Here is a 25268-nt window from a genome sequence, read left to right as displayed (position 1 = left end):
GGTTCATTTTGTCTTTATATCCCAAGCACCTTGCCCATAGTAGGTTTTTAATAAATGCTAGTTGAATTGAGTTGAATTGGAAAATCAGAGAGAATCTCAAGGCTGTAAATATGGAAGCCAAGTTGAATAGTGGTTCCACAGGCAGGAACAGTGAATTTGGGAGGAGGAGCAGATTCAGGGAAAAGGTAATGAACTTGGTTTCATCCAGGTAATTGTGGAATCTTCTTTTCTGTTTACAAACAGAAGAGGGTCTCATTTCTCTGGTGTGAATTAGGCATGGCCTTTTCTGAAGACAGAGGGATCAGTGACATGGCATCTTAAGGAATATTCAAGGGCTAGGATTTATTATCTTCATTACCATCATTGTAAAGGATCTGATTAAACCAGAAAAGATATATACCTGACTCCAGTTCTCCAGGAGATGACTATCTGTATGCACTGGTATTGACACATTTCATGGTAGCAGGACTTGTAGTTGTCTCCAAGTGGGTGACTTTATTCTGTCTCTGTTTCTCTTCTAGGCCCCAACTCCTTCACTGAAGCTGTGACCTACATCCAGTCCCAGTATGAGAATAAGAACAAGTCAACCAACAAGGAGATCTATACACATATCACTTGTGCCACTGACACCAATAACATCCAGTTTGTTTTTGATGCTGTGACAGATGTCATCATTGCCAACAACCTTCGTGGCTGTGGACTCTACTGAGCCCTTAGGCCCCCAACCTATCCCTGAGACCTCCCCAGCCCTGTTCAGCCTCCCTGGTCCCCTTTTCCTTTCCCTCCTTGGAACAAGAGTGTCTATACCATTCACATTACTCTTCCTCACAAAGAAGGAAAAATAGAGGGGGTGGGGTGAGGGAATGGAAGGAGAAAACTTCCTATCCCATCCCTGTTACCCCTCTCAAGGCACATCATGTCCAAATTCTTCTCCAAGCCTTTGTTTTTCAGACGTAGGAATGGCAGCCAGGATTTGTGGTAACTGGTGGCAGGGCGAGGGTGCCCGAACAGTGTGGGACAGGGAGGGATTCAGAAGAGGACAAGCAATGAATCCATTCATCTGCCTCCCAGGCTCACTTTTCTTAGTTTAATCTATTGAAATGTGTATGGTAAAGGTGGTCTCTTTGGGGCTTCAAATTGGAAGGTTACAGGTTTCTTGACTACTGTTCTTGCTTTCTGGGTCTTCTTCAGTTTGCTGCAAGTTTTCCAAACTCCTAAGACAGGGTGTAGGCCTAAGCAAGCATCTCTTTGGTGGGGGTTTCTTCCTAGCTGCACCAGTGGTGGTCCCTGTGTTTGAAACAAGAAAGGGTCAGGACCCATCAGGGATACAGACCAAAAGCAGAAGCAGCCGTTCTGCTCTTTGCTCATGTCTCTCCCCCAGGGGCAGCATTGGTGCCAAAGCTCAGGATGGGCTGACCTTCCTGGAGCCCATCAAACCATTAGGCAAAGCGTACAGGGGTTTGGGCCATGCCTCCCCTCTCTCCCTTCCTCCTCCCCATCCACCAAGTGCAAGTGGTCTAGATTCCTCCCCAGGACCTCAGGCTGTTGCCCATTTGCTCCCCAGGAGATTGTACCATCCCTATACTACTGGTCCCCATGACCAGTAATCAAATGATTTCTGTTCCCATCTGCCTTCACCTCTGGGTAGAATCATCCACATTGGCAGCCCCTAATGAGGAAGGGAAGACAATGGGGGAGAGGGCAAGACAAATCTGTGTGAAACGTTGGGGCTCTGCTGACTCTCTTGTACTCCCTTCTGTCCTTCCATGGTACAAGATCCTGGAAGGCTTCATGGAGTCCCATCTTGAGAGTTCAGTCTATAGCAGCTCTGTATGTGGAGGGGCCGTGGAGGAGAGTTGAGAAGTTGCACAGTTGAGGAAAGAGGAAATCAAGGAAGAGGGCAAGAGAGAGAAAGGAAGGAGTGTCCACTTAGAAAAAGCAAAGGATCCAGAAGGGATCCAGAATAGAAACTCCAAGTCCCCTGGCCATTTTTCTAGTAGTATTACTAAAGCCCAGAGAGAGCTGCTTTTCTCTGGGATTGTTTTTTCCTCTCATCCTATTCCTAGGGAAGTTGCTTATAGGATCTTGGGGCACTAGGAGAAAAGGGGAGAAATGAAATCTTCTTGAAATAGTGGTTCATGAAAGTGTTCTGGGCAGCTGTGAGCAGAGGCTTCCAAGAGATAAGTGCCCTGTACTTCTGTAGGAGCGTATGGACCTCCCTGTGCTCAATCGAGAAGCATGGAGAGAGCATCACACCCCACCTCCATCATCCTAGTGTTGTCATGGGAAACCAATGAATTAACCACCAATCTTTCCAGGCTTCTGTTGAATAGGGGATGGAAAGGGAGGAGGACCGAGGGCAGACGTGGTTCATAATCCCTACAGAATTCTCCCTCCAACTGGAAGGGGAAGAGTAGCTGCCTAAGCTGAGATGTAAGGCATTCCTAAGAAGTACCTAGAAAGGACCCACCAGTACCCAACTCTCCTGAAGAAAAGACTTGGTCAGGATGCCACAGCTTCTTTCACTCAGTCAGGTAGTCAAGAACTAGGACCTAAGGGCTGGGAGACTTGATCTGTCTTGGAACTTTCTCATCTTTCTAATTCTGGAACCTTCTTCTGATCCTGACACACCTCAGAGAGTGGGTTCAGTGGAAGGCTGGGAGCTCAGTTAGTGAGGAGAACATTGGCAGTGAATGTGTCCCTGTAGGTGATAGGACTGGAGGTCAACTCTTGGCCATGGAAGCATCTTCCATGTTCTGTAGGCCACCTTCTGTGTCACTGATACAGTGGAGCCCTACAACAGCTAACAACATTTAACCAGAATATCTGGAGATTGGAGTTTGCCCCTTCTGGGTGGTTACTGCTGGTGGCTATATGTTGTATGCAGTCCAGCTGGGTCACAATACAAACTTGGACCATGAATCCCAATCTTCTGCTGCTGTAGAAATATGCCCATCGGCAGCTGAGTAGTAATCGCCCTTTGGGAGAAACATTTCACTCACATCCTCTCTTCCAGGGACCAAAAGCCTGGATTTTGCCCATTGCATGATTTAAGCATTCCGTTCTGAAGGGGTGCAGCCCCAGAAAAAGCCCCCAGAGAACCAGGAATATTCTTCCCTAGTTCCTCTGTGTTTGCTGAGATGCCCTTTGGCCTCTCCCATGGCCTTAATGGTCTGGAAATAGTAAAAGGAGGAGCTGCCAAGAAGTGGTGACTGTGCGTCTCCGGGTAGCTACCTCAGTGCCAATGGAGGAGTTATTTCTCAATATTTCTCCTCTGCCCTCTCTCTCCTTCAAGCCCTGTTGTGCTTATCTGAACCCCTAGGGGCCATACAGTGAATAGGCACAAAGCACAAAGAAGAAAGTTAGCATTGACCGAATGCCTGAAATTACTTCCCCTTTTCCCCCTCCCCACCCCCATAGGCCCCAATACTTTTGTTACTAGCAATCAGTGTTGTGTTGCTCATTTTGTCCATTGATAACCTGAGTGACATTTCTAAAAACCTATCTAGTGTTAATGGCTCCTACACAGGGCAAGGCTCTACCATAGGGCTTTGGGGTCTTCAAGAGAAGGTGGGAGAAGACAAAATGACAGCCAGTTCACTTAGCATCTCACCTCCATGCCACTGTCTGTCTGTGGTCACCAGGTTCATGAGAGCCCGAGAGAAGCAGTGTGGCCTAGGAGGAAAAGCAGGGAATCCAATACAGAGACCTCGCTTCTGCTCTTGGCCAGTCCAAGGCAAGACACGGCCTTGCTGTGCGGCCTTGGGCAAATCTCTTCCCTCTCTTGGCTTCAGCGTCCTCATAAGTAAAATGAGGCAGTTGGACTAAAAGGAGCCCTAAGTCCCCTTTCAGCCTTGACCTTGTATCAGTTTGGTGTGGTAGATACAGGGCCAGCCCTGGAGTCAGGAAAACCTGGGTTCAAGTCTCACCTCTGACATATACCAGCTGTGTGACCATAGGCAAGCCATTTAATCTATGAGAACCCTCTAAGGTTAAGTTACAGATGAGTTTCCATATCTAGAATACCAATAAAATCACTGTTCTGGACCCAAAATGATGAATTTGCCTGGCTTTCTGGACAGTTCCTCTCCCAACCTTCCTGGGCTGCTATTCTTACTACCTTTGCCATAGACATTTCCAAGCCCCTCACTGGAAACATAGGAAGCAGTGAAATGAGCTCCAGTTCCTGAGTGAGGGGCTCTGGTTTGGACTCCCCATCTCTATGACTTTGTCCCTGTGTGTGACCTTAGGCATGGTACTAACCTTCTCTGGACCTCAGTTCCTCATCTGGAAAATGAGGTTGGATTGGATGGTCTCTGTGGTGTTTTACCCCTCCTTCCTATGACTCATGCTCCCTTTTCAGAATCCTTTAATTTCACTCACTTATAACTTCGAGGACACCCCCACCTCACCTCTACTCACTCCTTTACTTTCTGGCCACGAGTTTCACTGGCCCCTGGGCCCATCCAGCCCAAGCTCTGGTAGAAAAAGGTGTCTAGTGACTGTCAGATAGCCTGGCTTTGTTTCCCAGGACACAAACACCCACTTAATAACTCAGTAATTACCCCCCTCACCACAGACGGTATAATTACATACTCTGGCCTGGGAGGAATAATGACAGTGGTGCTTGGTTGTTTCTGTCATCAAAATCAGTGTAATCACAAGAGCCAGAGAACACCACGTGTCTCAGGGGCCTGGAGCTAGCCCCAGGAGCCAGCATTACCCTGTGCTGTGTGCCCATGGCTCCCTTAACGGACTCTGGCACTGTAATTACCTGATAGTTAGTGACAAGGAGTCCTCCCAAATTCATGGCAGTGACATTTCATGAAGACAGATTACCTACCACCGCCCCCCACTCTGGTTAAGGGCTGAACGACAAGAAGTGAGGCTTGTCCTGTGTAACCCTCATGCTCCCTGAAGGGGTGAATGGTTCCAGGGTGTTCCCTCTCTCCTGGGGATTGGTGATTTTCAAAAGATGAGTCTGGAGAGGTCAGTTCTTGCTTAAACAAAAGAATGACTCTCTAATGGTAGCATTTCAGGCCCCATACAAGCCAGTAGAATAAAGGGAATATTTTTTTGTCAGGGAGACCTTTGAAGTCAACAGTACCCTGGAGCCAGGGATCACAACATTGTTAAATTTTCAGTGGGAGCATTCAAACTTTAGAAATCTGCAAATGCTAGAAATCAGGGCTTGATATATTTTTTTGGTTGATTGTCACTCTAGACTTAAGAAAGCAAAGGAGAAAATGTTGATTATTCAGATTAAACTTAAAATTGCGTCCTGTGAACATTTTTTTTAAATTGGAGAGCTGATTGTTAAACATTTACTAGCATACACTTGGCTTGCAGTGTTCCTCAGGAATTTATTAAACTCCTTTGTAAATGATGAGGTTGGTCTAGATGATCCCTGAGGTCCCTTCCAGCTCTCGGTCAATGATCCTATGACTTATGACACTGTGTAGGTCTCTATTTTCTTGACCTGCTTGGCCCCTAACATGGTATAAGAGAAGGAGCACCTCCAGTGGAAGGTGTTCTGAATCTGGAGTCAGAGGAGCTGAGTCAAACCCCATTTCCGATGTTTGCTTAAGACCTGTGTAACCCTGGGCAAGTTACAACCTCTCTGGGTCTCAGTTTCCTCATCTGTAAAGTGAGAAGGAGGTTAGACTCCAGGGCCAAAAAGATCCCTTCTACTACAGATCCTTTGAGACATCAATACATACTAACTATGGGGCCTTGGGCAAGTCACTTGACTCCCTGGGCCTTTGTTTTCTCAGATGATAAAGGAAGAGATTGAATTAGATGATCTTCAAGGTTTGGCATTGGTTGGTTTTGATCAAGTCCCCTGGCCCAAGAATTTCAGTTCATCTGTTTGGATTTTCTTTAGGAATGTTTGATTGGAGCACTATTGTTTTGGAATGGGAGAGGTGAGAGAATAAGGTGAAATATAGGGTTAGAGTAAAGCCAGTTCACACCAGAAAGCCAATTGTTAAAATTTTAGAGTGAGCATTTATACCTTGGAAATCGGCAAATGCTACACATCAGGACTCAATTTATTGTTTTGTTTGTTGTCTAGACTTAAGAAAGAGTTGGAGAAAATGTTGATAATGCAGATTAAAATTGAAAGTGTGTTGTGAGTACTTTTTTTTTCTTCTGGAAAGCCAGGTGTTAAACATTTACCAGCACTCCTCTAGGAAGAACTTGGAGATTTGCCCATAGTTGCCATAAGAGGAAGGGGACTCCCATGTCTTTTTCAATATCATTAAAGCATCTTTCTAAATTAGAACCTAATGTCTTACCAGTCCACTCTCACCCCTTACCCCTCACTCCTTAACCCATGACCCACGTAGGAAAGTAGGTGAAACTAACCCCTTTTAAAATCAGCTTGTCCTGGGTAATGCCTCCTGGCAAGATTGCTCTAAAAGCCGGAAGTAGCCCGTGGGAGCCAGAGGCAGTTAGTTTTCTGCCCAGAGTGTTGAATGAGTGACACCTGAGCTATTTGGTAAGTTAGGGGATTCCTCAAAGCTGTGAAATAGGGGTCTGGAGATGAGCCCAGCTTCTTGGGGGCACTAGGCCCCCTCTCATCTCAGGGCTTTTGAGCATTAGGTCTTTGGCCATGGGGATGAAGACCAAACTAGCTACAGAAATCAGCCAGCTTGGGGTAGTTGTCTAGACATGCAGATGGGATTGAATAGGTAAGTCATTGTGAACTGGGAGGTAAAAGTTAGAAAGACAGTGAAAGGGAGGTGGGGGCTAAGGAATGCTATTGGCCTGTGGTTTGTGAAGGCTTTTATCAGCACCACCTCTCCCAGTGACCCAGTCTCTACCAAGGTCCTTTCCTTCTCTCTGCACATCCCTTACTGGAGGAGTCTGGTTTCTGGACAAAGGTCAGAATCCTTGGGAGAGAACAAGAGCTAACTATACCTCACCCTGAGGAGGCCCCAAGTACCCTTTCTCTTTCTCCCAAGGGAATGAGCCAATTCAACCTCCTCTTCCTGACCTTCAATATGCTAATCAAGGGGTGAAGCTCCAGACCCCTGAGACCACCCCTGACTCAGCACCTGTAAGACAGTCCAGTGACTGCTTTCAGTTTTAGGAAAATTCTCTTTGATGTTCTTATCCACTCACACCTATAGTTGGTCATGTTTCGCAGTGTAAGATTAACTGGGCTTTCTTGGGCAAGAAGCTAGACGTTCTCATGCTGTCATGGACTCATCTTTCTTCTGTCCTCCCCACTACCACTATCCCATTCCTGGCTATTTAGGCAGCATGCCTGAGAGATGGCTACTGGCTGTCTTAGGATCAGTGGGAACCCCATAACTGTTAAAATTCAGGAAAGGCATCAGGGATGAGCCTTGACCCTGGTACCTCCTTATTCATGCTGGGTAACCTGATAAAGTCTAAAATTATCTATTAACAGAATAGAGAATTCTATAGCAAGGATGACCCCCAAAGTGGTCTCATACAGCCGTTACCCTCCTCAAAGTTCAGTTCCTAAGTTATCCAACATTGGTTTTGGAGATTTCCAAGGTTAGTGATTCCACAGGCTCCAAGTACATTCAAGTAGGGCTGTCTAACCCACATCCTGCCTGCTGTCCATTTCCTCTTCCTCTGTTCTGGTACATTTCTTAGCATGCTCCAGAAATAACCCATCATTTCCATAAGTATTATTATGAAGTCACTCCTGTCTTCTTTCCTTTGAGCTAAATAATTCTAGGCCCCCTCATGCTTTTGAGAAGGCAGAAAGGGAGTTGGAGGTCTAGCCTTCTTGCTCTTTCTTGGCTTTTTTCTGGTTCTTCATGGAGTAAGTATCCTCCAGCCTACTCACTGGTCTCACAGGAGGATCAGGACCAAGTGCAGAGTTTAAGGGTATAGGGAAGTGTTGTAGAACTGGTTTGGACTCTTGCAGAGACAGAGTTGATCTTAGTGTGTAAAACAGATACTTCAGGGAGCATATTCTGTCCAGGCCACCATGTCTCCGTACTGGGGCCCTTGAAGAAGGAGTTGACCATCCAAAATGGAAAGGACAAAGTTGTAGTCTGAGGGAAATCAGACCCTCAAAAGATCAACTAAAAAAGGATGTGGACGAGAAAGAGATGCTTAGCACTGGTAGTTGTCTAGAAACCAAGTTTCCTGTTACTCCCTGGCATGTGGCCTCTCCCTCCCTACCCCTAGATGAAAATTGGGAGTTCACGTAATAACTACACTTGGGATTCCTTGCTGCACAGGTTTCCTTCTCTGGATAGCTCTTAGCTCTTAGAGCAGCCTCTATCTCACAAAAGGCGCTGACCAAAGGGCCCTGAAATCCCAGAAGAGGCAGGGAAAAGGGAAGAAAAATCATTCTTTATTCCAAAACTCAAATCTTTTCACTAGGCCTGTTCTGTACATTAATCCTAGCCTCTAAGTGGAAAAAGAAAAGGAAAGGATGTGACCGGGAGAGGGTTCCCTCTAAGAGGGAGCTGTTCTCTCCCGCCCTCTCACCAAGATCAGCCTTAAGCTAATGTCTTTCTCCTTTCTCAGCGAAGGCTGGCAGTTCCATTAACCAGCAGCACAGTTTTTTCCTAACTCCTCCCTGCCCCGCTTCCTCTCTCCATCTTTCTCTTCCTCAGAGATCTGCTCTCAATCTGAGCTTTCCTCAGTACTTTTTCCCTTCTCCCTTGTTCCATAGTACAATAACAGTTCTAGTGTGGCCATAGAGAGAGTCCCTGTCATCTTGCCATTGGCTTCCTCTACTTGCTTCTCTACCCCTGGTATTCGTCACTCAGTCAGTGGACACACTCCATCTTCCCACCAGGAACACAAAACCCCACCCAACTGATGGAGTTTCCCTTCTGGTGCCTATCTCACTCTTTGGCAAAGCCTTCTCCTTTGGGTGCAGTCTTGCCCTATCCACCAGCACCCCCACCCAACCTGTATTAACTGTAATTTTGTAAGAAGAGTGACTCTTTGGTTTAATAAATCCTTAGTTACTGTAATAATTTATTGGCTGTCCGTAATGTATTTATTAGTCCCCACATGTTAATAAAGTGCCAGCTCTTTCCTAGCGTGATCATGTGTGTTTGTGCTCCCTCCTCCCACATCCCCCTTCTCTTCTCCAGCATAGTCTGATTCCTGGAAAGTCTCCAATAGGGTCCTCCTGGTGAGATGCCTGGTCCATATATATCATTCAGCCATTTCCTCATACAGATGCAAGCAAGACTGGAGGCGGTATCAGGATAGTCAAAAGAAAACTGGCCTAGGAGACAAAATCTGGCATCAACCTGATTCTGCTCAACAAATATTTGTGTGACTGTAAGCAAGCTATTTGGCATCTTTGGGCCTCAGTCTCTTCATCTGTCAACTTTTTTCTTCAAGAAGCTACAATTTCATCAACGTAGGTACTTCTTCCACCAATGTAGATCATAACATCCTCCACAACTCTATAGTGTCACTTGTGACTATGGCCAAAAGGAGCTTGGTGGCTGGTCTTCTGAGGATGGGCCTCTCCATCTGGGATGACAGTCACATAGTTTATCCTCCGTCCAGTTGTTGGAGCCTTGCCAGCATGGTAGGACCTACTTGGCAGAACCTTAAGGAATCTAGGGTCTCTTCCCCACCACTCCATGAAGTACCATTGTTTATACACACACACATACACATACATACATACATATATATGTACACATATATACATATATATATCCTCCTTACCTCACAGGGATGTTGTAAGGATTAAATGAAATAATGGATGCTGAAATACTGTGGAGTATTAATTGTTTTGTAATCAAAATGTTCTATCTAGTGATTGGGGGGACAGGGTATTACTATCCTTATTTAGACAACCATGCATTTGGAACAAAAAGCCCTCCCTAGCCTGTCTTTTAGCCTAACTTAGAGTGTGGATGGATTGGTCTAAAGGTGTATGTCTGCTGACCATTAGTAAACAAGAAACTAACTGGTGAGATGATTGAGTGTCTTTGAAAACCAATAACTGCAAAACCTTGGTTTAAAATATGTTTTGTGTATATTTGCACCTGCCTACTTACATGTGAAAAAAAGTGCTAGACCTGTGTCTGTTTTCTCTGTCTCTGCCTTTCAGTTGGTCTTGCTGTGACCCTCATTTTTTTCAACCTGCAGCTGTCTCCTACTCCCTACTTTGGACCATCATCCCCCAAAACAAGAACCCAAATGTCTAAGTACAAGGAAAAATAATCTGGGTCTTCTGCTCTGTCCCTGGAGGAGAGGACTGCAACATAAATGGGGGTATCCAGAGGTTTAGGGGAAATGCTAAAGCCTGCTCATATATGGCAGTTTGGATTTTAAATTCAAGGTAGCCCATACAGGCACCCTCCAATCATCAGGAAAAGGGAATTACTTTTGGAGCAGGGTTATCCAAATGTGCAATGGAAATAGGGTTGGGGGAGAAGCTCTAAACTCTTTCTAACATCAAATCCCACTGGCATGATGTCTGAAATGTTGCAAACAGAGAGGTTGGCTTTGGTGAGGTTGCTTCCTGCATTAATTCTCCTTATCTATCTGTACTTGTGAGTATCTGTACTCCTGAGCTCCAGCAGACTGAGTACGCCTGAAATAGACAGTGCCCCAACTTTGGTTCTCCAGAATGGTTTTCGTTGGTGGTTTAGAGTAGCACTTTAGTAAGGTGCATGGATTGGGGCTTTTCTGTGGGATGGGGAAAGAGCCTAGATCCTAAATTTTTTTTAGCCCTCTGCAAGGTAGATATTGATTTTGCCCAGTGTTCCATACTTAAGCAACAAAGCAACCTGGTGAAATCTGAAATTTAGCTATGTTCCAATTGATGAGACATTTTGCCTTCTAAGGTGTGGCCCTCAGGCCTCATTTCCTGGATGTTTCCATCAGCAAATGAGTCATTAATGTACAGAGTGGCTCCATTAGATTAATGGGCTCATGCAAATTACTGAGGTGCCTTTCAGGAAACCTGAGAGTATAATTTACTAGTTGACTCTAGACAGGTAATAAGATGATATGAGTTTTCTGAATTAGTCTGTGGAGTAAATAGTGACTACCATTTGTTAATGATTCTACAATAATGCTGAGTATCAAATGAAATGACTCTACAGGGGTGGTTAAGAGCATAATATGCTTCTCCATAAGCTAGTGTTGGCCAATAAAGATGTGGGCAAGATGATGTCATTTCCCTGATTATTTGGGCAATAAGATAAATGTGCAAACAATTAGCGAAACAAAGGAACAACTGGTAAAAAAAAATCTTTTAGAACCAGTTGTGACTTGAAAATTTTCAGTGACTCCCTATTGCCTCCAAATTAAACTTTAAATTCCTCCGTGTAGAATTTAAGGCTTTCCTCAGCTCAATTTGACTCTAGTCTACCTTTATAGATGATTTGATATTACTCCCCTTCAAACACTAAATTTTAGCCAGATGGATTTACTAGCTATTTCTCAAACTAGACATGCTATCTCCAGTTTCTGGGACTTTGACCCCCCTGTTCTCCCCACCCCCAACCACCTGTAATGCTGTCTCTTCCCTTCTCTTTTAGTTTCCCAGGCTTCCTTTAAGGCTCAGCTCAGGTATCATCTTCTATGCAAAGACTCTTCCAAATTTCCTACTTGTTCCTACTTCTTCAAATTAAGCTGTATGCACACATAAGCACCCTCTTTACACCACACTAGAGTGTTAGTTCCAGGTTTTTTTCTTTTCTTTTCTTTCTTTTCTTCCTTCCTTCCTTTCTTTCTCTCTCTCTCTTTCTTTTCCTTCTTTCTTTCGGTCTTTGTATATCTCCAGTACTTTGTCCAGAGGAGGCATTTATTAAATGAATTGAAAGGAAGATTCAGGGTCACCTCCATGCCACAGAATAAGACCTTAGGTAGAAGAAACAGTATGATCATCTTTGTAAATCAGACACTTACTGCCAGGATGTATTTTCAGGCATTGCTCTTAGACAGGCTTTGTTATTGATATCATCTCCTAAACCAATCATGATGGCAGCTCAGTTATATGTCATTCTTTATGGTTTGCTGAGCACTTTTCTCTCCCCAGTCCGGTATGGTTGATGGTTATTATTTTCATTTATGTTTTGCAGATGAAGGGGCTGAGGTGGGGCTGGAAGGGTGGGGTGCCCTGAGTCTTAAAGCTAGGATTTAAATGCAGGCCTCCTCCAGATTTTAAGTCTTTAGGGTATGTCATGCTGCTTTTCATTCAGAATATTTTGTCTATAGTTGTTTAAAGTGTTTGCTTATCTGTGGATGCTAACTGGCAAAGCTGCTCTGGGACACAGAGAAGATAAGGAATTTGGTACCCCCTTTTTCGACCTCAAGCTGTTGTCACTCTGGTCTTTGTTCAAGAGTTTTAACTCATTTTAACCAGTTTAAATCTAATCCAAATCTCCAGCCCTGACCTTTGCTCTAAACCTCCAGTCCTGCAAGTGATACAAATCCTATGTTCATTTCACCATTTAAGCCTGAGGCTAGAGGCCTCAAAATGGTGGGGAGATAAAAAGGGTGGGGAGAGGGGAGCCATCTGGTAGCTTCCAATTTTAACTAGTTCTTCTTGCTAAATTCTGTTATTTCTATGCTGCTGAAGAACTACAAGTGTTTTCAGTGTCCCCTAAATTTGGTACCTTGAGGCAAAGCCCTGATTGCCCTTCCCTAGTTACTGCTCTGTTAATCATGCAATTCTTTGGAATGATGCTAACTATACAGAGGCAGCAGTAGATGAAGGGCTTCTGGATCACAAGTTCTAGCTAGAAAGGCTTCTTATTCTTTTTTTCCTCAGGGTCCATTTGATATTTTTTTTCAATGTCTTCAGGAGAATTTTGTATTCGAGGATGTCATCCTTGTAGCATTTGAAAACACCTATTTCATACTTAATAATGTTCATAAATCACATTTTCCCTCCAAATAACTTGCATGAAAATGTTTCTATATGCTAGAATTTTGTCTCACAGTTTGCTGAGGTGTAAAAAAAGAGAGAACTACAGTTGGTGACTAATAACAACAGCTAACATTTATCCAGCACTTTGAGGTTTGCAAAGCACTTGTTAACACACTGATCCTCACAACCACCCAGGGAGGTGGGGGCTATTATTGTTCTCATTTTATAGATGAGAAAACTGAGGCAGACAGAAATTAAGTGACTCACCCTGGGTCACACAGCTGTCTAAGGCAGGATTTTGCCTCCATGCCTAGTAGTCTTTTTCATTGAACCACCATCTTCCTGTAGCTTGCACATAGGCAGTGAGCTACAACATGTACATATTCAGGAATGGTATCCCCACCGGTTTAACAATATATTAACCTCCCAGTCTTGCAAGCTTCAACTCATGGCTGAAGTTGGGTTGGTGACTTTGCCACCAAAGATTGAATTAGAAGGAAACAATTATGATTTATGTAAATGTAATAGAGTGGATAGAGAGCAGGCCTTGGTATTAGGAAGACCTGGCTTCAAGTCTTGCCTCTGACAGACTTGCAGTGTGACCATGGGCAAGTCACTTAAGCTCTTAGCAGCTCAGGAAGCTAAATTAAATGTGCTAATCTATATTGGCAGAGGCAGAGGAAATACCTGTTTCCTTAACCATCCCACCTCCCAGCTACTCGAGTCAATGAAATCACAGGACTGGTCCAAAAAAAAAAAAAATCAGCAGATCAATCCAAAATATAATTCAAGACTCTGCATTTCTATATGTTTAAACTTTTACCTTTTAATAAATATGTATGCTGCTTTTCATTTCACCGACACAACCTAAGACATGCTATTTTCTCTTCCCTGAGCGTTTTGATCAACCAAGGCAGTGGTAAGCAACTTATTTCTAGTTTCTACAGGAATATAAACGAAGGCTACTGCTCTTGTCCATTCTGCTCCAAGACCTCTCAGGCCTAGTCAGGAAGACAGGAATATCTCTACCAACCTAATTTAGATTAAAAGTCACCAGAAAGGGAGCAATGAAAAGAGACGGGATGGTGCTGTGGTAAGATCTGCTAAACCTGGTAATCCCCACTTACTACCTATGTGACCTTAAGCAAGTCAGTGATTCCTCCTCTGTAAAATGAGGAAGGTGAGGAGCAGCTAGGTGGCGCAGTAGATAGAACTCTGGCCTTGGAGTCAGAAGAACCTGAGTTCAAATACGGCCTCAAGACACTTGATACTTACTAGCTGTGTGACCCTGGGCAAGTCACTTAATCCCCATTGCTTCACAAAAAAAAAAAAAAAAATGAGGAAGTTGAATGGGTTGGCCTCTGATGTTTCTCAAAGCCCTAGGGTGACAGTCCTATGAAGGCACTGAATTCTTCCCTTGTGAAGAAGGGCATGCTTTCAGGAGGCACCTTCCTTTTATGGTTTAGATCAATACTGTAAAAGTGTACCTCTACTCTGGAAACATTGTGATAGTTTTACACCATACATCTTCCTATTTCATCATTTTTATTTTGGGAACATAAAGGACCTGGCAGGACCATGTGGACGCTAAACATGCTATTGTCATTTGTTCTTTAAAAAATTATAATCTAAATTTTTTCCATTTTTCAAGGGAAATGATTGGTGTACATAATAGTCTGGACGAGGGAGAGTCTGGAGGCAGAGTTAGAAAGTTGTCAGTGCAGTATTTCATGTGTTAAATAAAGAGGAAGTAGGGTTCTGGCTAGGGCAGGTCTGATCATGTCACCACCATCTTGAACACAGGCAGTTGGCTTATACACACTCAGTATATACAAACTCCAGTGGCTCCCTATGACTTCTAGGATCAAATGTTAACTCTTGTTTGATGCTTAATGGTCTTCATAACCTGGTTTTTCAACCTACCTTTCCAATCTTCTTACATATTATTCCCCTCTGTGATCACTGTTCTGCAACCACTCCTCTCCATCTCTGTCTCTCTACCTTTGCACTGGCCATCCCCCATGCCCAGAATGCACTTTCTCTAAACCCCTGCCTCTAGGGATCCCTGGTTTCCTTCAAGACTTTGCTCAAGCATCACCATCTATATGAAGCCTTTTCTGATCCTTGCCCTCATCTGCTAGTGCCCACCCTTCCCAAACTGGCTTGTATTCATTTTGTATCTATAATATATATATGCATATACAATATATCCATATGCCCATAGGTACCTATGTGAATATACATACATACATATCTAAATATACACATATGGATAAAATTAAATTATTACCTATAATTTATGGTATATTACATATAATTAAAAGTTTCCTGAGGACAGAGGTTGTTTTACTTTCACCTTTGAATCCCCAGTGTTTAGCACAGTGCCCGGCACCTAGCAAACATTTGATAAATGCTTGGTGATTAATTTGTTGGTCGATTGGCTACACTAGGCAGAGTGATACAGTACTTAGACCTCTGGGCCTGGAGTTGGGAGAGACCTAGGTTCAATTCTCACCTCTGGCACTTACTAGTCATGTGCCTGTGTAAGTTACCTGGCCTCCCTGGGCCTCATTTTCCTCATCTGGAAAATGAGGGTGACGATAGAGTTTGCTTTGAGGGATTGCTGGGAGAATCCAATGAGAATAATGTCTATAAAGAACTTTGCAAAACTTGTTTGGGGTTTAAGGCCATAACCTGGACCCCTCTCACCTTTCCATCCTTCTTACACCTTACTCACAAGCCATGTGTACCTCTCAAGGTTGATGACACCAACCTCACTGCTGTTCCTCCCACTAGACACTCCATCTCTTGACACCAGACATCTTCTCTGGCTGTTCCCCACACTGAGAATGCTCTCCCTCCTCATCTCTAAATCCTGGCTTCCTTCAAGCCTTGGCTAAAATTCCACCTCCTACAAGAAAGCTTTTCTATATCCCCCTTAATTCTAGTGCCTTCCCTGTTTATTATCTCCTATTTATCCTGTACATAGTTATTGTGTACTGTCTCCCTCACTAGACTGTGAGCACCTTGAGAACTGGGATTATTTTTTGCCTTTGTATCCCCAGCACTTAGTACAGAGTCTGGCACATAGTAGGTGCTTGATAAATACTTGTTGACTGTGTGGAAGACATTTTAAAAAGAAGGGGCAGATGTGAAAGACATTTTGAGTGGGGGTTGGGCTAGATGACAGTGACTCCTAAGGACTCTTCCAGCTCTGTAATTCCATCTATAGGTATTGGTTAAGAGCGGCTCTGATCTCAGGCTCAAATGAAACAGAGTATGTAAAGCTCTTTGTAAACCATAAGGCACTAAAGAAATGTCAGCTATTATTGTTAACAATTATTATTACCGGAATCAGAAGCAACCCCTACAGTCAGAAGAGTCCCATGTTTCTTCCTCCTGAGAGAAACACGGCCTGGTGGAAAGAGCTCTGGGTTGGATCTGAGGTCTAAGTCCCTGCTCTGGTCCTAACTAGTCATGTGCCCTTAGAATCTCCAGACCTCAGTTTCCTCATCTGTCACTTGAGGATGATAATCCTGGCACTATCTCACAAGGTTGTCCTATGAGGCAAATGAAAGACTGTGATGAATGGGAAGGAGCCTTGAAAGTGGAAAGTGTTACATGCATGCCAAGGACGGCGGCTCAGGGGATTTTACAAAGTTGGGTTTGAGCAGCCACGTTCAGTCCCATCAGAGGCGTCCTTGAGGACCTGCTGCTTCTGTAGGCCCAAGGATTTGTATGGTGGCTGAGTTGTTGAGCTGTTGTGTCTAAAGGCTTCTCTCTCAAACCTAATTCTCTCCTCCTCTCTTTTCTCCTGTCCTCTATCTCTGTCTGTTGCTTTCTGTCTTGCTTTCTTTTCACCAAACCCGCTTCGGGGTGACAGAATCGCATGCACGAGTCTCTCATGCTCTTCGACTCCATCTGTAACAACAAGTTCTTCATTGATACCTCCATCATTCTCTTCCTCAACAAGAAAGATCTATTTGCTGAGAAGATCAAGAAGTCACCCTTGACCATCTGCTTCCCTGAATACACAGGTAGGTGTCACAGTGCCCCTGGTTTGGTTCCTGGGGCCAGGAAGCCAGAGGAGACAGACAGTAAAGTTGCCAGTGAGAACAGTGAAGAATGCTACCGAGGAAGGAGACCCCTGGTCTGGTGGGGGGCTTAGAGAACCCAAAAGAGTGTCCACGAATAGATGTCGGAGTTTGGGAAAGACTCCCTGGGTGAGTTCTGTCTCTTGTCTTCCAAGGGATGTTCCAAGTAGAGGCTCATTCATACTCCCTTACAATAAAACCAGGACAGAGCACATTAGCTGTACCTCAGTTCACCCTCCAGACACTTTTCTCAACTCGTTTCATTCATGCTCCTCGCACTCTCCCTCAGTTGTCCTTCCTCTACATTCCCATAATTCTATAGATGAACCTTCTTACCCATCCCCAACCACAACACTTGCAGCCACCACCAGACCCACCTCTCTTTTCCTTTACATGTTTGGCTTTCTCTCTCCTCCTTCCTGAAAAGTCTCATTTCCATATCAAATTCAATTCTGTCTACTTTTCTAAGGCCTCTCCATCTCCAATTCATTCTTCTTCTCTGCTTGTCTTCACTGCAAATATGACCGACACCAGAATGGATTCCCAGAAGCTGAAGAAACCTCCGAGTCTTTACAGACAGGGACAAATAATCAGTCATCTGCCTTAGCTAGCTGTGGCCCCGAGTTTCCTGAAGGAGATGATGTGTTCCTAAGGAGTATACAGTCTAGCTGGAAACTAATACAGACATAATGTAGAGGAACAACTAGAGAAACAGCATTTTTGAGCAGGGGTATGATAGTATGGTAAAGACCCTGTAAGTGCTGGGGACTTTAGAGAAATGTAAAGATCATAGTAAAATAGGTGATTCTGGCCAAGCTTCATGGAGAAGGCAAATGAGCTGGATCAGCAGAAGGCCTTACCTGCCTAGCACACTTCTCCCAAGGTTTGAAGTCCAAGGGAAAAGTAATGGAAAAGAGGCCAGATTTCCCAGCATCATTCTTCCTCCTCCAGTGCCTAGCACAGTGCTTGGTGCATTGTAAAGGCATAATAAGGGATTGTTAACTGACTTCTTCACACTTCCACATAATGGTACCAACTTCAACCTTTCCTTCTCAACTTCATCAATCCAATAAACATTTTAAGCACTTGTTATATGCAAAGTACAACCCATCTTTTGTGGTATCCATCCTCAGTTTCTGTAATTAAGAATTGCTTCTCAGATGGTGAGTTTGCATAAGTGATGATGCTGTGGCAAACAGGGACACCTTGATGCTAGCTAAAAATAAAAAAGGTGCAGGGCTCACCTGGTGCCCTGAGAAATGTTGACTGTTGACCCCAACTCTTTTCGAGTGGTCCACTAGAATACCTCTGGCACACAGGAGGTCCATGCTACCTTCCATGGACTACATACAACCATTACTGTTATAAACAACTCTAAGAATCCAAGTGAGTCACAAAAATTCCCAAGTCAATTAGTTAGTAAATGGTGCCCACTGGGAGAAATTAACACTACACAGAGCCCTATAGAAGATCACCATGGGTAACAAACTTGTCCGGAATTGCATCACCATCCTGAGGGTAGTTGGTAGTGTGGTTTCTCATTAGAGGGGGCCACTAGTATGGGAGCAATATCAGAGGTGGAGAGATATTGAGAAAATAGAAGGAAAAGAATGACTTTAGGTCTACTCAGGATTGACATGGGTTGACCAGCCCTGTTCTAGGATTCAAATAGCCTAAGATAGATATTAGGTTGTCTGTGTCAGCCTCCATTCTCTCTGTTTCTATGAAGCATGCATGCTTATCTTAAGAGTTGACAAAGAAGGATGTTTGGATAAGACAGTAATGACGTTGTAGAAAAAGCCTTAGATGGTGAGTCAAAGGTCCTGGTTCTAGTCCTAGCCATATACAAAAACTACTTGTGTGTAACCTTGGAGACAAATCACTTTACCTCCCCTGAGGCCAAGTTTCTCCTGTAAAATGGGGATAGTAAAACCTGCCCTATTAACCTCATGAGGTTGCCGAGAGGAGCAAATGAGGTACTAGAGGGAAAATCGACCCTTTGAGCTCCTGGTATTCAGTAGAGCCCTGTGCTAGAATGATAGGGCTAGAGAGATGATTAAGACAGCCCTTTGCCCTCTAGGAACTTATGACCTAGTAGGGGAGATAAGACAAGTACATACAGAATTAAAATACAAGGTAGAATACATAAGGGTAAGCAGATATCTTTGGAGGGAGAAATAATGTCTCACTAGGGGAACCAGTGAGGCCTTCTTGAAAGAGGTGGTCTGAGATAGGCCTTGAAGGACAGGCAGGATTTTGGTAAGTAGTGAGGAAATAGGGAATTCTAAGAGGAAGAAATCAGCATGAGTAAAATTTGACAAAGAGGGAATAGTTAGTCCAATACGGCTGGAAAGGAAAGTATGTGTGGGAGATGAGGCTGTTAATGTGTGTTAGGACCAACTGGTGGAGAGATTAGAATGCCAGGTTAAAGAATTTGGACCTATTTAAGAGATGAGAATTTTTTAACAGCTTTGGAGCAGGGGAAAATGGAAAATCAAAGGTGATATACATGCAAGGCATTTATATTTTTATAGAAAAAGCTTGGATTGAAGGAGAAAAACTGCATTTAAGTCCCAGCTCAACCACTAATCAACTGTGTGACCTTGGGCAAATCCCTTAGCCTTTTAGAGTCTGTTTCCTCATCTGGAAAATAGGGATAATATCTGCTGGACCTCCCTCACAGGGTTGTTGTGAGGATCAAGGAAGATGTAAAAACACTTTAAAGTACTCAATGGTAAAATGCTGCCTCCTCCACCACACTCCCCTCTCCTGTCATCGTAGTGATTGAAGGACCAATGGATCCCCAGACCCCGATGACTTACTGTTCTCCCCTTGGCTCTTGGCTTCTTTCCCATCCAGTCCATCAATATGCTTCTTTTCCCCATCAACCTTGAACCTAAGATTCTCTCTATCTCTTCTCTGCCTTATTTTCCTGCAGGCCCTAACACCTATGAAGATGCAGCCGCCTATATCCAAGCACAATTTGAAAGCAAAAACCGCTCACCCAACAAAGAAATTTACTGTCACATGACTTGTGCCACAGACACGAATAACATCCAGGTGGTATTCGATGCCGTCACTGACATCATCATTGCCAACAATCTCCGGGGATGCGGCTTATACTGACCTCTTGTCCTGTGTAGCAACTTATTTGGTAATGATTCCAACACTCACAGAAAATCTTCTCTCTCTCTCTCTCTCTCTCTCTCTCTCTCTCACACACACACACATGCACACACTCACACACACACACACAACCACTAACAAATGCAAGTTGGTAAAAAAATTTAAAAAGGCATAACAGAAAATTATATATATATAAACATATATAAAATCTTTTTAGTTTGTCTCAGAAAGAACTGGGGACAGAACTGACTACCTTTTGATAGCCCATCAAGACCTTCCCTGGGAGGATTTGACAAAATGGGATGACACACACAAAAGAGAAAAAAGAGCAAAAACGTTAATCTTCTCAACAACCTGTGAAGGTTTTTGGAATCTGTCCTACCAGTTTCAATGGGCCCCTCTTAAAGTAATGTGATTTAAAAAAAAAAATAGTTTACTTTTGAGGGGAGGGAGGAAGAAGTGAACTGTTGCATATGCCCCATTATCTGTGGGGTAGAAACTGAGTCAGTTGGGTTCAACTCTTGTGTTTTCTAAAGCCTGTGAAAGAAACACTATATATTTCCCTCCTCCTCCTCCTCCTTACTCCCTCCCCCCAACCAAAAAAAGAAAATCCTTGTAGGACATTTATTTATTTATTTATTTATTTTTAAGAGGACCTGGCTGGATGGTTTCCCTGAGTTATCCATAGTCTCCAGCCAGCTCTTCATTTGTGGAATGCTATTTCCTTCCCAAGTTAAAAGCAGAGGAAGGGGCAGATGGTGTTTGCTTTTTGACACCAGCAGTGGGAAAGGGGCACCCAATACTGGTGTTCCTGAAAAATGTTCCTGAAAAAATCAAGCAGAAACCCAATTGAAAGAAGGCCTTTGGCAGGGACAAGGAAGGGACCCAGGGTGGGGTGAGGGCTTTGCTGGCAGAAACAGAATGCCCCCTCAGGGCCAATCTAAAGGTGGGTTCTTATGGAATAAGGACAGAAAGGAAACTGAGGCTTGGTGGTTCCTTCCTCACTGGGCCTTGCCCCCTACCCCTCCTCCCTTGCCTCATTTTTAAATCCTGTGAGAGGGTACTCTACAAATTGCAGTGCTATCTGTCCCATCTCACCTGTTCTCCTGGCCCCCCCAACTTCCCTCATCTCAGACAGGGATGTCCTCCCTTCCTCCCAATCCCTGGCTGCCACCCCATGCTAAGAAGTTGTACAAACATTGCTTTGTTGTTGTTGTTTCTTAAGAATGAAAGAAAACAGTCAGACTGGACCCCCTTGTCTCTCTCTCTACAGAATGCTTCACGGATTCTCTGTCCTGTTGGCGTTGATCCACTGATAGCATGACCTTTTGGCCTTTGTAAGAAACGGCCTTTCTTTCTCAAGTCCATGTGTAATGTACTGAGCCTAGAAGGATGGCTGTGTGTTTCTGTAGAATGCCATAGCATTTGGTTTTAGCTGAGTCTTTACATTTAGAAGCCCAATAAAAACAAAACAAAAAAGGACCCCCCCCAATATTTCTCACGTGCTTTCATAGCTAAGAAAGGACAAATCGTCTTCCCTTTCAGCCTCTACCCTCACCCTCCATCGGGTCCCCATTATTTTATAGAATTTACACACTGCCCAATACTCAGCCTGGGTAGAGAGGGTACAGCATCAGCTGCAGGCCTCAGCTTGACATTTTCATTGGGGCATTGGAGCTGCACTTTGGGGTGAGTTCTCAGAGCCTCAGAGGCCCTGGCTCAGCTGGAATGAATGAAATCCCTGCAGACCACTGTTGGTCAGGCAGTGGCCTCCTCCCCTCCCTCCCCCATCCCCCCCCTCACCCTCCCCACCTTGACCTCCACCTCCCCCAGGGCATGACTGATCCCCAGGTCCCATTCCCAAGGCAGATAGATGCCTGTCACTCACCCTGCAGGTTTGTACAGAAAAAGCACAGCACTCACTGGCTGGTAGCTGCCAACAAGTACATATGTTTATATTTTCTCTCTCCCTATTTTCCTCCCATACTTTTTTATTTTCTTATCTGGACTTTTTTTTTTGTCCTGACAAATACTGTGTATCACATGCCAAGACAGGCTTCTAAGCTCTTTAGGGGATCTTAGGGTTTCATTTTTTTTTTTTTAAACTTTTTTTTTAAGTTCTTAACCTTCCTAGTGAATGCTTTTCTTTTGTGCTGTTCTTCCTTCTTCCTCCTTTGTTTTAGTGGATTGTGTTTTCTCTCTCATGTGGAGATGTTTGTGCTGCAGAAACAGAACAAAAATTAAAAACACAAAAAAAATTTTAAAACACCACAAAACAGAAAAAAAAATCCTACACACACAAATTTTAAAAAAATCGAATGTAGTGTTTACATCAAAGCCACCATTTTCATGTCCTTTGTCATTTCTACTTTGATTAGTAACCAAACCCCTAGACCTCTTCACAATTTCACTTTTAAGACTTTTGCGACAGAACCAGTCACAGACATTTCAAATAAAGAGGAAGCAACCAAAACAAAAACACACAAACACATACACACACAAACTTTAAAAAAAAAAAAAAGGAAAAAAAAGAAAAAAAAGCCCATGGGTCTTTCTAAGCCTTTCTATTCCCAATCAGTGAGGTTTCTGTGATTATCTTACACACTGCCAGTCTATTTCTCTGACTAATGGAAATTCATGTGTAGCTCAATAAAGAGAATGTTTGTCTGTATTCTTGAGACTATGATCATTTGGTTTGGGTTTCTTCCATTCATGGAAAGTAAAAGATAACTTGTTCTTTTATTCTGGGTTTGGGAGCAAACAAGCATTTATTAAGCACCTACTATTTATCGGGAACTGTGCTAAGCACTGAGGATCTCTCCCCTAAGAAGCTCACATTTGAATGGGGGAGAAACAAACAAACATGGTCAGGATAAATTAGGCCTCACAGCTGCTCCCACTCCTCTTCTCTGGGTCTTATGAATTTGGTCTTTGGTCAGTAGTGGGTTTAAAGCATGCAGTCATCTTCCAAGTTTTCTTCCAATGCCCTAGCACAGAAAACTTGGTATAATAGGAAAACCCCACCATGCACAGTGTGGTATAATGGGTAAAGTGCTGGACATGGAACCAGGAAGAAGTGAGTTTACATCATGTCTCTGACATGGTGTGACCCTGAAGAGATCTCTTAACCTCTTCTAGTATTACTTTCCTTATCTGTAAAAATGGGCCTCAGTAATAGCTGTAGAATTTATCTCATATGTTTGTCACAAAGGCTTATATGAAATATGAGTAATGTTTTGCAAACTTTTAAGCACTATACAGATGTCATTATTTCCCTTTCCTCAATATCATTCCACTCCATTGATTTCTTTCTGGATGAATTAAGATGGGAGGGGGGGAGCAGATGACTTTTGGTCTCCTGATAAAGCAAAACCTAGTTTCTCTCAGGCCCAACCACCACCCTCATGCTACCTCTACCCTAACCTGCACCACCAGCCAGAGAGAAATGCTCATAATGAATCTGTGAGAAGATCCTATTACTAACTTTGCCTGCTGGCAAAGGAAGCAGGTCTGAGGAATCTCTGACCAAGATAGAAAGTTGATCACCATGGCTCAACTGCCTTGTTCTGATGCCCGGCCATCGCTCTATCAAGGTTGGCGACTTAGCCTGCAGAAACCAAACTCTGGTTATAAACTTGTGATCCCTGGGCCACTGACTGCTAAGAGTGAGATCCCTTCAGTTGCTCATCTAGGCCATATGACAAGCCACATTTACAATGTACTTTAAGCAGTTTCCTTATGACATACCTGAAGTCAGGAGTGCAAGCATTCTCTCCATTTTAAAAATGAAGAAACTGAGACTCAAATTGGTTTATCAAGGGCCAAAGAGCTATTAAGTGTGAGTCAGTGTATGAATCCAAGTTTTATGAATCCAGTGCTCCGACTATAGCAAAATGCATTGAAGGAAACTTAGCTCTTTTGCATGTCTTGTCAAAGAGGCAGTTTAGCGGCTAGAAGAGTTTCATGACTAGGAAGCCACCTTCAAGGTTAAATACCTTCCAAGGGACATGTAGTTGATGTGGTCCAAGCCATATCTGAGTTCTTGAAGCCTCTTGCTCCCTGATACTGGTAAGAACTGTCCACCCCCTTGAAAGTTGAATCCTTTCAAAAATGCTAGTTTGAGGGTGTAGAGCTAAGACCCATATTGTAGTCTGGGAGGTGCTTTGATTGGTGAATATAATAGGCCACACCTACACAGGATTCTATTCCTAACTGCAAAATTGATCTTGCCAAAAATTGAAGAGATTTCTCCTTCCTGGCCTTAAAATGAGAAAGACTGAGGGAATAACCTAAGATGCAAAGGACACACAAGGCATATAGAATCCCCTTTTCTGGCCTAGGCTCCTATTTATCAATAACAATAAAAACTCCAGGCTTAAATAGCCTGGAGAAAATTAGTCAGCAAACATTCATTGCCTATTCTTACATCACTTCAGCAAATCTTTTCAGTATTTTTGAGTACCAAGTGCAGATTCTTATATTAGGTGCAGTTGGGAATATAATCCTCTGTCCTCATGAAGTCGACATTTTGTAAGCCAGAGACGTGGACATACAACTGGTATAACGGATTTAGCATCAGAAGGCTTGGATTTTGATTCCATCTCTGCTCTTTACTACCTGTGCAGCCTTGAGCAAATCACTTCCATTTCTTTAGCTTGTTTTCTGCTCTATAAAATGGGGGCAAGGCAGGGAGGAGGAGGAAGCATAGTTAGACTAGATGATCTCTAAGGTCTCATCCAGGCATCAGTCCTATAAGCCTGCAAACTACAACATGAGGTAGAGGGTGAAAGTGTTACATTACAGTGGGCTAAAGGAGAGAGAGAGATCCTCTGTGCTATAGCCATCAGAAGACATTTGAGCTGGGCCTTGAAGGAAAGGCAAGCATTGGATGAGCAGTTTAGTATTCCAGGCCCAACATGTAGGGCAAACAAAAGCGCTAAGATAGGAGAAGTTCAGGGAACCTCCTCCTCCTCCTATAATGGGTAGTAAGGGGGCACAGAAGCATGAGTCGTTGGTTCTGAAGAAGCTTACAATCCAGGTAGGGAGACAACACGCACACACATGAAACAAGCAAAGAACAATATGTATTAACTGCAAAAGACTGTTTTTATCAAAGAATAGTGGGAAGTATTGGTTAGACAGAGCGGGAGCAAGTCAGGGAGAATCTTACAGTTCAGATAGAATAAATGCAGCAATGATTT

The 25268-nt window shown here is 43.6% G+C and overlaps 3 protein-coding genes across 4 annotated transcripts in view; 2 read left to right on the top strand and 1 right to left on the bottom strand.

Annotated features, from left to right (window-relative positions):
- GNAO1 (G protein subunit alpha o1) overlaps nt 1–3965 on the top strand; it is a 233933-nt gene extending 229968 nt beyond the window's left edge. For both annotated transcript variants that reach the window (XM_027869429.1, XM_027869430.1), the window contains one exon: nt 522–3965. In XM_027869429.1, coding sequence (XP_027725230.1) covers nt 522–709 — 188 coding nt within the window. In that variant the 3' untranslated portion in view covers nt 710–3965. The remainder of the gene's footprint in view (nt 1–521) is intronic.
- A 5471-nt stretch (nt 3966–9436) lies between these two features.
- LOC114048431 (guanine nucleotide-binding protein G(o) subunit alpha-like) lies at nt 9437–21832 on the top strand. The gene is made up of 4 exons (XM_027869331.1): nt 9437–9544; nt 16731–16884; nt 19880–20095; nt 21341–21832. The coding sequence occupies exons 1-3, from the start codon at nt 9437–9439 to the stop codon at nt 20065–20067; spliced, it is 450 nt and encodes a 149-aa protein (XP_027725132.1). The 3' UTR covers nt 20068–20095; nt 21341–21832.
- A 302-nt stretch (nt 21833–22134) lies between these two features.
- Nucleotides 22135–25268, bottom strand: part of AMFR (autocrine motility factor receptor) — a 60287-nt gene continuing 57153 nt past the window's right edge. The window contains exon 14 of the mRNA XM_027869434.1: nt 22135–22287. Coding sequence (XP_027725235.1) covers nt 22269–22287 — 19 coding nt within the window. The 3' untranslated portion in view covers nt 22135–22268. The remainder of the gene's footprint in view (nt 22288–25268) is intronic.

This window comes from Vombatus ursinus, unplaced genomic scaffold (assembly GCF_900497805.2).
Source record: "Vombatus ursinus unplaced genomic scaffold, bare-nosed wombat genome assembly UNPS02014793.1, whole genome shotgun sequence".
NCBI lineage: Eukaryota > Metazoa > Chordata > Mammalia > Diprotodontia > Vombatidae > Vombatus > Vombatus ursinus.
Note: the sequence above shows the minus strand (reverse complement) of the source record. Positions and strands in the feature narration are given on the sequence as shown.